Consider the following 15,152-nt stretch of genomic DNA (forward strand, 5'->3'; position numbering starts at 1 on the left):
TTTTGAGTAAAAGAAGAAGATTTCGTGTACGTGTATAAATGTTTGAGTGTGTGTGTGTGTGTGTGTTTGCAACGTGTGCAGGATCGCATCAATCGAGAAGTGGTGAATGTGACAACATTGCCCATTCCCGCTGAGCTGGCCGCCCTGCTACAGGCTGCTTCAGGTACACACACACACACTCATATATAACACTTGCTGATATGAAGACAGTGCTATAAAAAACCTCCATCAGAAGATGTGTTCCATCTTGTTTGCAGGTGGCCTTGAGAATATTTGCTGTCGTATTTCTGTGCTCACACACGGCCTGCTGCTTTTGTTTGTATGCGTGTGTCGTGCAGGTGGTGAGGAGCTGCATTCTGACTGCTTGGCTGTCGTTCAGGCTCCAAAGGTTCAGGTTGACCCCCAGTTGACCCTGCCCCTGGACATCAACAACTACCTCATGACACACTACATCCGGGCTATGTTTAGGGTAATAATGAAGATACACGCACAGTTATGTTCAGATCGTGTTAGAGGACATTACACTGACTTACATTTATCGCATGTAGACTTTCTGTAACCCTAAACATGCTACTGCTGCCACTTGCTGAACCATAAACCTTTTACTGTAACATTAAACCAAGTGGTTGTCATAAAATGTAATTATTTACATCAAGAGGACTTGCTTTTTGTCACCACAGAGGAAGCAGGTCTGCACAACATCACTGTCTAAACAGCTTCATGTCCCTTACAACAGGAAAAGTACAAGCACTCAGGAAATGCATGTAAATTTTTGTGACTGGTTTAAATAAATGGGAAGCGTCACAGGACTCATTTATATGAGGGTTGTAAATGGTAACTGGATATATTATTTCTCAGGCTGAGTGTGTGTGTGTTTATAGGAGCCGTTGTTTGGGATGGTGACTGCCCCGCTGGAGAATTCCCTGATTCGAATGGATGAGGAGCTAAAACACGGAGCCCTCAACGTTTTCCTTCTGGTATAGTTGCATTCAGTTGTTGCTGGGTAACTCTGGTATCTACAGTGTAAATGAAAACCTTGCGGTGCTGAAAGGTCAAATCTAATGTCAGGAAATGAAAAGCAATCAAATGAATGTGTCCTCCAGTTTTTGGCACTTTAAAAATCCCTCAGCTACAGTTAAGTCCACAGGTCTTTGGAAAATGATACTTTTTTTTTTTCTTGTAATGTCGCCTCTGCATGACACTTCGGTGGATTATAAATCAAACATTCAAACAAGCAGGTGACCAGGTGAAGCCGGGTCTCTTGTTATTTCATTAAAGCTTAGGCAGATAAAAGATCTGTGGCTGAAGGTGCATTTGCTGGCTCTTCAGCTCTCAATACGAGGTCCCAAGACATGCAAGGGAAGGAAGCTGTCAGAGAGGTAGCAAAAACTTTAGGAGTGGCCAAATCAACCCGCACCAGAGTGATGGGAAGAGAAAAGTATGGAGAAGGAGAGAGACAGCTCACCATCCAAAGCATATCACATTATCTGTCAAACATGGGGGGACAATGTTACAGCATGGGCATGTATGTATGGCTGCCAGCTGAACTGGGTCACTGGTATTTATTGATGTTGTGACTGCGGATAGAAGCAGCAGGATGAATATTGAAGTGTGCAGGGCTACACTCTCTGCTCAGACTCAGCCAAAAGCTGCAAAACTGATTGGACAGTGCTTCACAGTGAAAAAGGATAGTGACCTAAAGGAACCCAAGAGTTTGTCCAGGCGAAGAAAGTAGAAAATATTATTCAGTGACCAAAGTCAGTCACCCGATCTCAACCCAGCTGAGTATGCTTTGCAGTTAGTGAAGGCAAAACTGAATGCAAAGGGACCCACAAACAAGCAAGCATCAAGCAGCTGCTGAAGCTTTCCTTTTTTATGGAGCTTATAGTTGGGGCTGGATCAGGTGACCTTAAATCCGCCCTTAGTTATGCAGCAATAGGTCTAGGCTCCTTCATGGCTTCCCATCAAGTACTGACTGTTTCTTCTTCACTTACCTCTTTTCACTCACAGTGTGTTTTCACACCACTCTGTTATTATTAATTAGTTATTATTAATCTCTAGCTCTCTTCCAAAGTGTCTCTTTTGTCCTGTCTTCCTCCCCTCACCCCAAACCGGTCATGGTATTCTGCTGGAGGTTTCTTTCTGTTAAAAGCGAGTTTTTCCTTCCCGCTGTCACCAAGTGCTTGCTTATAGGGCGTCGTTTGATTGCAGGTGTTTTCTCTCTATTATTGTAGTGTCTTTACCTTACAATGTAAAGCACCTTGAGGTGCTTTACATTCAGTTTTTGGTGTTTTAAAAATAAAACTATATAAATTGAGGGAAATATGCATAAACATAGCTGTAGTTCCTAAATAGTTCATTTAATATTTATATGAAACCACTTAATTAAAGCTCAAAGTCTGCACTTCCATCACATCTTAGTTGCTTGATTTAGTATCTGTCCTGGTCCAAACACTTGTGGTTCTAACTGTATCTGTGTTGATTTAACCATCAGTTTAATTGGACATCAACTGTTCAAAATCAGTAAAACCTTTTTTGACCAAACCTATAAATTTGGGGGCTTGAGTTTTACTTATGCATGTCTTAACTACCAACTACCCGTGCCTTTAATAGATACTTAGGTTCATGGGTGACCCAAACTTGAACGGGGCTCAGGAGAATCTGTTTGGGAACTACATCATCCAAAGAGGACTGGCCAATCCCAGCCTCAGAGATGAGATTCTGGTTCAGGTGGCAAATCAAGTAAGAACCACTTTTTGTGTCTACTAATAAACTATATTACTAATTAAATATTTTCTTAATTTACTTCATTGCTGTCTTTTGTACCACTAGGTGTGGAGGAATCCTAACATCCTAAATTCAGAGCGCGGCTGGCTCCTGCTTTCTTCCTGCCTTTCTGCCTTCCTGCCCTCTCAGAGGCTTGCAAAGTACCTGCTGAAGTAAGACGTGAGCCTGCAACATATAAACCATCCATCACTATTAGCAACAGTTTATTGATCTTTATGCTCTAAATTAATATGTTCTTTTGACGTATTTTGCTCCTTGGTATATTTTTGCTGTGGTTGTGCTGATACTAGTGTTTGTTCATGCTTGTTGTTGTTTTGCAGGTTTGTGTCTGACTATGGGCCGGAGGGCTATGACTGTGTGTGCCAGCACCGTCTGCTTCAGGCCCTGCAGAGGCTCAGTGTCGGGCCAGAGTATGTCAGGACGTACCCACCCTGCCTACTGGAGTGGACCGCCAATCGCAAGAAAGCTCACACGGTTCTGCACGTGCACTGTTTCGATGGTGAGAAAATGAACAACACACAATGAAAACCTTTATGAAAGAGAATGCAAGCATATATATATATATATATATATATATATATATATATATATATATATATATATATATATATATATATAATTTTTTTTTTTTTTTTTTGCTTTGTTTGTTTATATTTTTAGAGATGTGTCAAAGTGCCCCTGAGCCGGAGCCTGGGTCTACCAGCTATATTTGTAGTCAGCATATTCACTTTCTTTGAATTTAGTTAAGCTCAATCCTATTTTCAAATCATTTGTCGTTTTGTAAAACTTGCTAAGAAGCAAAAAGGGAGATGATAAAAAGGATGTTGAAAAAATTGCATTTATAAATTTTTTTAACTACCCTTTGCCTTTTTGACTGAATGCTCTTAATCTGGTGCAGCAACACTGTGCAACATGTACACACATAATAACTATGAGAGCCAATCAAAGGTTACCTTACCTGATATAAAGTTGGAGGATCTCCATTTTCAGGATCACCTCCTTGTGTACCTCTGGTTCACTTTCAGTGAGGATGCTGCTCTTCTATTGCTCTTTGGAAGCGGGTTTGTTTTTTTTACCTATTTGTAAAAGAAGATGGGAAAAGGGCAAAAACCAGGTTAAAATGACTCATGTCTCAGTCTTTACTGAGACTAGATGGTGTCAAGTATCATGTCAGGAGCATGATGTAGGAGAATGGTCCTATTTTTTTCCCACATTCAGCAGGCATTGCACTGTGAATTTATTACCCAGGATCGGTCTGTGAAAACTAAATCTTTCTGTAATGTCCTGAGATGTCCAAGGGAGATTATTCACTGCCATTATTCACACCGACACAATCATCGCTCACCACCCACAGTGTTTGACAAACGATTTTGTCCTTTTCTCCAAAGATAAATTAAAGTTGAAGCCTCGGAGTAATCTAAAATTAGCGGGAGACCATCTAAAATGTGAGATTGGCCACATTTATATCTGTATGGGAGGAGTTGTGGTCTTATTATTGAACCTATTGAACTGGTCATTTGGTACAATTTGACTCCCTGTAGCTCGACTGTCTTTATTTCCCCCTGAGCCCTGTCAATGTGTGCACTCTCCAGCATGACAGCGGTAGCTGTCTCTCTCTCTCATTTCCACCTGTCATTCAGCCAATCTGTCCTCGAGCCTCGTGGCAAGTCCGCTGAGGATTAGACAACACCTGATACTCGCTCTGGTTCACTGGTCTTGTTTGTGCCTGTTTGCTGTACTGGTGTCTGTGGGAATCTTCCCAAACACACCAGTGAGGGCGCTGAGAAGTTTGTTTAAGCAATACAGAAGGGAGAATGAAGACAAACACAGCATGTAGCAGTTCATTTTATTCACTCTGGGACATTTGTTCTTCAGGTGTGTCCTTTCTGTGTCCACTGCACTCATGGACAACAGGAGAAGAGATGGCCAAAGACATCTTACAACACAGGTAGCATCTTTGCACAAAATTCACTGGGTAATGTAGAAATGCTGAAAAGAGAAAAGCTGATGACAAGTGAACAGATTACAGTCTTGTATTGTGTGCCTCTGTGTGTGTATGTGTGTCTAGGGGTGTGGTGGAGGGCCGTCGAGGATGGTCGGTGCTGCTGAAAGAGCCGGCTCAGTGGGTGGAGCTAGAGGGCTCAGACTACGTTCTGGACCTGATGTCAGATCTGGAACTTCCTGCTGACTTCCCCAAACACAGCAGCTACTTCATCATCTCTGCACAGGAACCAGCCAGAGTGCGGGCCAATGCCAGCATGTAAGACACACACACACACACACACACACACACACACACACACACACACACACACACCCAGAAATCTCTGAGATTTCATGAACCATTCCAGCCATTATGGGGTTGAGTTTGTCACTGTTTACATTTTAAGATGATGAAGTTAACAAGTGCATTTTCTCTGGTGCTGTACTTACTCATAACCTTGAGATACTTTTGAGATACAACTTCAGGCCTGCTGGAAATATTCAACTTTCCACTGGTAGCACAAATTCCATTTAAAAATGTACCAAGGCTCTTTGGATCCATTGTTGCAGGATTTTAAATAATTTCCCACTGGAATTTTCTTTAAATATTTCACAAAAGGCTAACATTAAGGGACACATCAACAAGGTTAATATAGATTTATTTACTGCAAATTTAGATTTTCTTCATTCTTGCCCTGTTATTGATGTCACAACCCCAGATATTTATCATTTAACAACCACTAAACCCAAATACCTAAGCATACATGATGATTTAAAAACAACTCCACCTTGACCTGATACATCTCTGAAATGTCAGTATGATGAAATAATATACAAAAAGTTTCCAGCCTCAGAGGTATTTTAACTTAAGATGCTTAAGGTTAGTATAGTTATAAATTATGCTTTCCTTTGTCTGTACCTGCAAACTGAGTGATTCAGTTAGAAACAACAGTAAATATTGTTTGTAGCTGTTCTCAGCAAAAAAAAAAGAAGTAAAAAAACAAACAAACAACAAACTCCTTAAGCTGCAGACTGTATATAAAAGATGGAAGTTGCCAGGATGAGGACATCAGGGATTCATTTGTGAAGCCACGTTTTAAAAGTTAGATTTTAGCATTTTGTCTGTCGCTGTCTTACTTTTATTTAAGCTGGAAGTGGGACACTTGAGTGATTAGAATGCTGCATAATCAGCTAATGTTTGCAAGCTTGGCTAGCAAAGTGCATCTGAAAAACACAGATATTTGCTAATTAATACTGTGTAGCATACAAATAAAATGCTAAATCTCACCCAGACTTCAAAGTGTATTCTTTGTCAGATCGTTGTCAGAGAAGCTTAGCAGGTAGCTATTGGTTATGGCTCTCTGGGTTGGTATCCACCTATCATTAATGCAATTAAATAGATGAATAAGAAGACTGAACATTTGTCACGAACTGAGAAATTTGCTATGGAGACCAGAACAGGTTTTTGTTCCAGGGTGAAACATGTCGATTTCTGCTGTGAATTTGGATATTCTGGCATGTGAGTCTCTGGGGACTGACTTTCACTTTTGAATCCAGCCTCAAACACCAATTCTTTGGCTTCATTTTCCAATCGCAGAGGTTGCCCCCTGCTTAAAAGCAACTGCACACTCCCTGCTCGGCACCAGATAAAAATGCAGTAGCACAAATAGTGACTCATTGGTTAACAAAGCTGAGCTTTTATTAGCTGAAGACAGTTGGTAAAGACCAAAAATGGAGCTTCCCAGAAAAACACAGACATGAAAGTTGCTTGGAACTGTTGGATGTGTACATAACTAATTGTTTGCATGTTAGTAAACCTTTAAACAACTTTAAAGGACATTTTAAAAGTCTGTAAAGGTGTCGCCACCAGTTTTAAACAGCCTTTTCTTTCTTATTGTGCCACAGAAGCCTGTTGGGGGGTGGCTTTAACACGAACGATGATGTCATATCTACAGCCATGTCTAGCTCGGATGCAATCAGCCAAGGTACGTCACTACACCAAACATATGTGTGCACATATTGATTGTGACTGGAGCAGACTTCAAAGTCCTCTCCCCTCTCTCAGACCTGGAGCCTCACAGAGGGATGGATCGTTATCTTGACAGCCTGTTTGACCCTGTGCTGTCTGACGGAGCTGGAGTAAGTTACATAATTCATTCACTCTGAAACACTTGCGCATGCGAGCAGACTCCTCCATCAACCACTTACTGTCAGTCACTGTCAATCTCTGTAGAGCTCTATTTTTAGAAAGTGGGCATGGAGTGTGCCTTCAAGGAATGAGCTGTATACTGGGTAAAAGTCAGTTAGATGTACAATGCATATAGAGAGCACTTTTGCCACTAGCATACAGACAGTTGTGAATATACCTCTGAGAGCAATTTCCAATAGAAGCACCCAATTTCAGGTCTGTCCTATGGACGTGCAGGTCTGAGATGTTCAGAAAGTCTAGTGTTTGATCCAATAAACCTTTTTGTAATTTTGCAGCCATTTTTTCCACAGTTTTTCCACCAATAATAGTAAAAATATAATACAAAACATAACTGGATGGTGCATAAAATGAGAGTAAGGACAAAAGTCATTAAAGAGAGCAAAGTCTAATTAAAGAAGAACAATAATTGTTTTACATCACCTTCTCAACAGGCGTCATCGAGAGACTGAGAACATTTAAAAGGACACGAGACTCAGTGGGAGTTTGGTAGAGAGTGAATATCATAATGTGAGGCCCTAATAGCAAAAGCCTGAGCGTCTTTGTCACAAACTGTGAGCTCCAAGTTAATTACAGCAAAACTGTGACTGGGAATTAGGGCATGTTTCTAGAAAGGAGGATATTTAGTAAAGTGTGTCTGGTGATTTATGTTTTTTAGCCTGGTTGTGCCAGATAAAAGCTTTTTTCACTTGAAAATTGTTTTCTTACAGCAGTAAAAACACTTATTCTTCATCTAAAATGTGTGATTGCAGAGAATATCTGAAGACTGAGTTAAAGCCTTTTGTCAGGGCAGTGTTGCAGTGAATGCGTGACTTTGTCGGCCGGCCAGTCCTCTGGACGCCGATGTGGTGAATGTTAGTCGTGCTATCGGATGTGGCTGACAGGAATTAGCATGTATCAGATGTGTTCTACAGACCTCTCCCGGCCAGCAACCTATTCCGTTACCCAGTTACCGTAACTGTCACAGCCACCAGATCGCCACGATGATTTCCCACCCAGGGGATCTGCTTACGAGGGACTGACACTCTGGCAAATGAAGGGCTTATTTTTTAATGAGACATGGCCTACAAACGCACACACTTTATGGGTCAGTGGCTGATTTCTGATGGAACGGTTGCACACTGAAGAGGGAGATTCCTCTGATCACACAGCAGACAGTCACTCGCTCTAAGATACTGTAAGCACAAATGCTGTTTCAACAAGCAGACACACAGATACATACATATATTGTATATATATTTAAATATATACACACATACAAATATACATAGAGAGTTCTGTGCAAAAGTTTTGAGCTATCCCTCTTTTCTCTACATTTGCTTACATTTTTAAAATGGACAGTTCTCCAGGCTTTCTGAAGGCCTTTCAGAGTTTTTCTTTGAAGATTGGCTGCTTTAAAAAACGAAAAAAAAATCAGTTTCGACCTTGAACCTGTCATTTTCAGAGGAATTATTTTTTTGTTAAGCTACTTTTAAATTGTACCTTTAGGCACTTGTTCCATTTTCTTATTTTGTATCTATGAAAAATGACAAATATAAGAGTTTGAATGGGATCAAATGGTATTTGTGCATCAGCTGTTAGCTGAAAATCTTTACCTCAGCACTGTGTGCAGTGTGTCCTTAAAAAATTTGAGGAAGCTGAACTTTGCTGAAACCTCATTAGAAATGGTCTGAGTGGAAGTATGGCTGTGGAAAAAGCCATGGAAGCAGAGAAAATGCCTTTGGTTTGCCAAATTATACAAATTACACAAGAGCTGGACCGAAAATCAGTGACAACAGGTGTGATTGAGCGATTAATCCAAATTCGAAGTATTTCAAGTGTTTCTTAATACATTTAGAGCAAAAATGACTTTGACTCTTTGGTGCTTGACCTCACGGTGATTATATTCATCTTTTATATACAGCCTGTGGTTTTAAAGTCTGCTTGTGTATCCTCACAGGAAGTAGAATCAGCTGGAGGACTATCCAGCCGGATGAAGGGAGCTGGGGGAGTTGGTGGTGGTTGGCATCAACAAGGAGCATCCACGGGCCCACCGCCTCCACCTGGAGGTCAGTCACAGACATGGGCACACATGCTAAATATTTACTCCTTCGCACTCCACAGTCCTGACAGATGATTAGCGTGTGAAATAAAACAAACACACTTAACATCTGACAGAAACTGGATGGCTGTGTGTGTTTGTGTTCACAGCTGTGCGAGTACTTCCTGTGGGAGGTGTGATGTCGCCTCCTGTTGCTGCAGTGGCACCTGTAACACCTGGTTTGTATAACGAATGATAATGATGGGGGGGAATCATCAAACATGATTTTCCATCCTGTTTACTGTGTTTTTCCTCCAGATGCCCACCAGGCTGTTTTGTCCCAGCAGCAGCAGGCGATTGTGAACCAGCAGGCCGTCATCATGGTGCGCCTCGGTTTTGGATCCGCATCTGTTTATCTATCCCACTGCTCTCTGCTACCAATGTAATGTGTCATGTTCTTGTTTCTCAGGCCCAACAGATGACTATGCAAGCCATGGCTATGGTCGGCAGCCCGGTGTCGAGTCCGCCCACCTCCCCGATCACGAGCCCTCCCATGAGTCCTCTGTTCCATCACCCTCTGAGCCCTTATGCCCCCACGAGCCCGTATGCTGCCATACCGCCAAGCCCGTATGCAAACATGCCACCGAGCCCCTACGCCAACTTCACCCCAACTCCCTTTGCTGCAGCAGACATCCCGCCTCGCCCCCATCCTCTCTCTGCTCAGGCTCCGTCACAGCCTCAGGCTCGGCCTCCTGCCGGTCCCCAGACTCAGCCTCAGGCCTCCCCTGCCAACCCTAACCCTGAGCCAGCCTCCACAAAAACTGACAAAGCTAACCCAGCAGCACAGGTCAGTAACTCCGAGACATGTGAGGAAACAGTTCGCACTGACACGTTGCGTAATATTCCAGCACTGCGAGTGTATAAAAGAGGCTGCCGTGAACTTAAAGCAACAGGAGACATTATCCAGGAGAAGCAGTTTATTTGAAATACAAAGAAGATATGTGTTGTCAGGATAATAAGCAGCAGCTGGTTCAAAAAAAACAACAAATATAAAAACCAAAACACATAAATGCATCAACCAAAGATCTGCAATAGTAAACATACTAATTTCTATGCCTAATCAGCCAATTGAAATCAAGCGCATCTGAAAGTGACTCTCAAATGTTCAGACAAATGAGGGTGAAGCAGTTGTGCGACTACAGCTGCTGCGGAGGCGGCTGCAACTTTTCTTTGGTTCTGATATCTTAGTTTTACTCGTGGAGGTTACTCTGGGTCTGCAATCCTCCGTAACTCTCAGCTAAAAACTCACTAATTCATTAAAGAGATAAACAGATTCACAAACACAATGCACAGCACCCTGAAAACACAGATCTCTTTATAAGGTGAGAACAATCAGCTGTGACTGAACTTGGATGAGTGACGAAACGTTTCTTCCTTATTCGTTTCTTTATGCACAGACGCAGACGTATTATATGGTATAAAAGACAAAATAAGGTGAAATTCGGTGTCCGCCTTGGTTACTGTTTTGGTTTTGTTTTTTTGGTTGCAAATTACAAATTTAGTTGCCAGTCTCATCTTCCCTTTGATGTGATGCCCAGAATCCCTACCTCCAAACATTTACTCTCACAGTTTGCCCATCTTTATTTCCCTGGCACACGTTGCTGAGTAAAGTGGCGTGTATTAAGTATTCTGAGGAGAAAATTTCAGACAGGTTATGGGCGAAGCAGTTAAATTGGATTGAGGCACATTCCATCAGTGCGAAATTTCAGCTCACTAGTTAAGAGCCATCCATCAGCGGCATTCAAAGACCAAACTGAATAGAATATCTCCCTCTGTCTCCGCTACATTCGCTAAGTTCATGTCAAGTGATGAGATCCTCGGGTCATCCCTTTTTTTTTTCCTCCGAGCTCATAAATTTCTGGGATGGCAGCTTTGATTTGTACAGTGAGATATGTAAAGTTGTTTCAGCGTCTATATGACTTTTCCTCTTACATTATTATAAATCCTCATGTTTGTAGTGGTCAAAGGGAAAATAGTTATCTGAGAGGGAAAAATGTCACCCTGTGCATTGACTGTATTGTCCTTTGATCCACCAGTTTTATACCTTTCATTTTAGACCTTCCTTCATGTCAGAACTCTGGCATGTCTATCTTTTAATGTTACAAATCAACAACAAAAACGTCCCCCAAAAACATTATGCACAGGTGCAGACTATCCACAGGTTTATCTGCACCAAAAACACTGTCAGCTTCTTTTTTCTTTGCTCCCAAACTGACTTCTCCGGCAAAATTGCAGATGACTACATTGAACATCTGCAGAATCTTGAGTGCAAACTCTCTGTTTTCTCTCTGTGTGTGTGTCTATGTGGCTTTTTCAGGCTCAGTCAGCCAAGGACAGCGTCCCTCTGAGAAAAGCTCCGGGCATCCCCGTGAACAAGGACAAACCAGTCAGGAAATTTGGTAAGAGAGTGAGAGAGAAGTTCGCTTCTCACAGAACTCTCATTTAAGAGAGCAGAGGAAATCTAATCTGTTTTTGCGGATGCCTCAGCCCCGGTTGTGACGTCTCCTCTGCCCCCTGCTGGAGAAGTGGTGAAGTATTCAGCTCAGACTTCAGATCATGTCGTCCCCAGCCAAGATATCCAAGGTAACTGCAATTTTTGACAGGTTCACACACACATGTGAATAAGCGAGTCTTTTTCTTGACATTCTTGAAATATTGTATAAAACTTTGAAACCACCCTTTGTTGACATGTTTTATTTCATTAAAAAGAAATCATTAAAAGATACAACTCTCCACCACCACCGCCGGACCCACTGCCACCTGGCAAGAGGTGAGGCTACACAAACACGCACGCGCGCAAACACGTGTTCTGTGTTGAGGAATCAGCTCTCAGCTCGGTGATCAGATTTTCCTACAATAAACTTTGCTTGTAAATCCAGCACAGCAGTTGATGCTGTCTGCAGACACAGAAATAACTGCGCACGCTGTAAACAAAGCACCGACAGACACCGGCTCCGATGTTAACGCCTGCATTAAGCACGCAGCACCAGAACGATCGTGTTTACACTCAGTAAACATAAACGCAGATTATACAATTTGATGTATTTGTAGTAGAAAAACCCTGCGCACCGTAATGTGTGATGTTGACACTGTGTGGTTGTACTTAGGAGACCAGAAGGGAAGTTTAAGAAGGCGCAAACACCTCGCGATGAAGCTTTACAGATCCTCAAACCACAGATGGAGAACCCTCCTGCTCCACAGGTGAACACACACACACACACACACACACACGTTAATCCAAGCAGCATATACAGTTGTGGTCAAAAGCTTAAATCCACTCGTCATGGTAATTTAAGGTTTTTAATTTTTTTAAATTTATTTTGTTCTTTTTACAAGGTGGAATGATTGTACAGATGCAGCTTTAATGACTTAAAAAACTACAACTGGTTTAATTTAGTTTGAATTTATTTTTTTATTTTCTATAATCCACACAAGGCAAACCAGTCCCACTGGCAACAAAACTGGTCCAGAGCGTGACGCTTCCACCACCGTACTTAACAGCTTTTGTTCTTAGGTCTGAGCATCACCTGCCCCTGTGTGGATGCAAACTTTTGACCACAGCTGTAAAAGGTCACATAACAAAATGTTTTTGTGTCTCTCCAGCCCAAACGTCCTGCTGCTGCTTCACCCTCTGCGTCTGCAGTGAAAGAGGCAGGGTTTAAACCCACCAAGAGCACAAAGACCAGAGCGCCTGCCCGTCCCCTCCCCATACCTCCTCCAGGTATACACTGATTTGTGTACAGATGAAGCTAAATCACTTTCCCTTGTTAGAAAAATCTCAGCTTTAACCAAACAACAGTAGTCATCTCAGGACCCTATAATCCTCAGGCTCAAAGAGGATCGACCATGACCAACTGGGATGAGAGGAAAGAGGAGAGGGAGCAGTTCTGTTTTGTTTAGATCAAATAGACCTTACAAGAAGAAATTACGTGCTGAAGATATTGTCTGGCTCACAGAAAACCTGCAGAACCTGATTTTAGTTCAAAACTGTGTTTCAAGGCTTATAAATGATGAATAAAAAAGAAAAACCCACATGAGCCCTGTTTTAGCTTCCCTTCACTTGGGAAATTAATTTTAAGATTTTATTATTCACATTTTAAGCGCTTTATTGCTTGGTTATGAGCATTATTACTGCTGCCCAACCAGCCAGATTCTCAGCAAGGACTCGGATGACTAGATCAAGTCTAAAGCTGAGTGTTTTTTATTTTCACCAGGGGACTCTAAGCTGTAAAACTGGTTCAGTCAGTGACAAATTTGCCTTTATAAAGTAACTCATAATGTATTTGGAAAAGTGCTTTATGAATAAAGTGGTTGAAATTCCCAAGCTTTTATTTCTCCTCCAAACCTCTATGCCACGTGTTTAGTTAATGTTTTAAAAAAATAACATATATGCTTATTGTTACATAAAGTTAAGGCCAAGCACCCAGAAAAGAGTCTCTTAACAGTTTTCAGGTACTACTGGGTCATTATGTTGCCTCCTTGCCTCTTTTTATCTACTTCTCTGTCCTCCTGACCTCATCTAGGAAATGCCACTTTAATGGTTCCAGGCTTCTCTGAGAATTTGAAATAGATTTCTAGTAATTTGATATCTGGTTATTATAAAGTTTTGGCCTACTCACTGGATAGTTAATGTCCTTGCATTTGGATTCATTTTGTTCTTTAAGTTGGTTATTTGTGTTCTTAGTTTCCTCAGTGTTTGCCAGTCTGCTCCTCCATCTTTCTTGTTTCTGTCTTAATGTCATGGTTCCACCTGAGTAATTTCTTTTGTTTAATGCAGAGTCTGCATTAATTCTCTTTCCACTTTTACTTAACACTTGGGTTTCTTTCCTGCCCTGCATTAGCGTTTTTCCTGCTTCCTGAATGTTTTCACCTGTGTCTAATTTCCCCTCCTGTTCCTTGTTCTCAGTTAACCCAGTGTGTATAAATAGTCTTGACTCCTCTTAATCCCTCTCAGATCATTGGTCTCCTCCCCCTGTTTTTCTGTGATCTGTATGTTCTTTTAGACTTTTAGTATTCTTCACTTTGCCATTTAACAGCTTGCTTTTGTATCTTGACTGTCAGTTGTAATTTTCCTGACATCCCACACTACCTGCTTGTAAACACTAAGTAATAGCTGAGACAACTGTAATAGCTCTCTAAAGGTCAGGATATTGACAGCTGTGAAATGGGACTGTCACAGCAAGCCAGCAGTGAGACCCCACATGACCCTGACGGCACATAGATTCTGAACTATTAGAAACGTTTGACTTTCTGTTAAAAAAAAAGGTTTACAAAATGTTGGAATGAGTTTTCCCTATTTTCTGTAGTGAACTAATAGCAGACATAAAGATTCACTTCAATGCCTTCACATTAGCCTCCCCTATACTGTGGAGTGCTAACTAGCACAGGTTAGGGTGCTAAACAGAAATGGGGAGCATAAACACCCTTGTCTGGTTTCCCCTCCTATTCCTTGTTCCCAGTTAGCCCAATGTGTATAAATAGTCCTGTCAGATCATTTGCTTGCCTCACTCTGTGTTTCTGTGATCCACACATGATCTTTTAGATTTTAAGGTGTCTTAACATTGCAAGCAGTTGTTAAACTGCTTTCTTTTGTGTCATGCTTGCATTTTGTAACGTCAAAATAGATAACTATAATAAATTACTCTGGACGTCAGGGAAAGGAGGGCAGTGAAATGCAAAGTTTCTTTGCGTAGCTTAAAGCACAGGTTTGCCTGAGCACAGTCTCATCTCTATCCTCATGTATAAATAAGAGTGTTGACTGGAGGTAACACAGACATAATCTGACCTGTTTTATGCAGTCTCTCGAGAACTTCCAGTAGAGACACAAACTATCCAGACGCAGCTTCATCAGAGGACCAATGAAGAGCACTACACCTACACCAATGTTCCCTGGAGGCTGTATCTGAGGAAGGAAGTGAGCACATATACAAATATAAATCCTAAAAAATCCACTTATTCTGACCTGTATCTCCTCACTATTAAACCACGTTTCCTACCGCATTTCCTTTCCTTCACAGGTATTTTATCCCAAAGACAGCTTCAACAGTCCCCTGGTGCTGGATCTAATTTTCAAACAGGTAACTTTTCTTTTCTTTT

At 41.6% G+C, this 15,152-nt stretch overlaps 1 protein-coding gene across 3 annotated transcripts in view; it reads left to right on the plus strand.

Moving 5' to 3' along the window:
* Positions 1-15,152, plus strand: part of myo15ab (myosin XVAb) — a 55,347-nt gene that overhangs the window by 26,833 nt on the left and 13,362 nt on the right. For all 3 annotated transcript variants that reach the window (XM_082537231.1, XM_082537232.1, XM_082537233.1), the window contains exons 34-54: positions 82-163; positions 339-469; positions 882-977; positions 2,614-2,742; positions 2,833-2,939; positions 3,108-3,286; positions 4,663-4,735; positions 4,856-5,047; positions 6,676-6,755; positions 6,836-6,909; positions 8,916-9,024; positions 9,167-9,235; positions 9,315-9,379; positions 9,466-9,843; positions 11,374-11,455; positions 11,544-11,639; positions 11,766-11,826; positions 12,164-12,257; positions 12,660-12,777; positions 14,855-14,970; positions 15,074-15,133. In XM_082537231.1, coding sequence (XP_082393357.1) covers positions 82-163; positions 339-469; positions 882-977; positions 2,614-2,742; positions 2,833-2,939; positions 3,108-3,286; positions 4,663-4,735; positions 4,856-5,047; positions 6,676-6,755; positions 6,836-6,909; positions 8,916-9,024; positions 9,167-9,235; positions 9,315-9,379; positions 9,466-9,843; positions 11,374-11,455; positions 11,544-11,639; positions 11,766-11,826; positions 12,164-12,257; positions 12,660-12,777; positions 14,855-14,970; positions 15,074-15,133 — 2,391 coding nt within the window. The remainder of the gene's footprint in view (positions 1-81; positions 164-338; positions 470-881; positions 978-2,613; positions 2,743-2,832; positions 2,940-3,107; positions 3,287-4,662; positions 4,736-4,855; positions 5,048-6,675; positions 6,756-6,835; positions 6,910-8,915; positions 9,025-9,166; positions 9,236-9,314; positions 9,380-9,465; positions 9,844-11,373; positions 11,456-11,543; positions 11,640-11,765; positions 11,827-12,163; positions 12,258-12,659; positions 12,778-14,854; positions 14,971-15,073; positions 15,134-15,152) is intronic.

This window comes from Aulonocara stuartgranti, assembly GCF_965226115.1.
Source record: "Aulonocara stuartgranti genome assembly, chromosome: 6".
NCBI lineage: Eukaryota > Metazoa > Chordata > Actinopteri > Cichliformes > Cichlidae > Aulonocara > Aulonocara stuartgranti.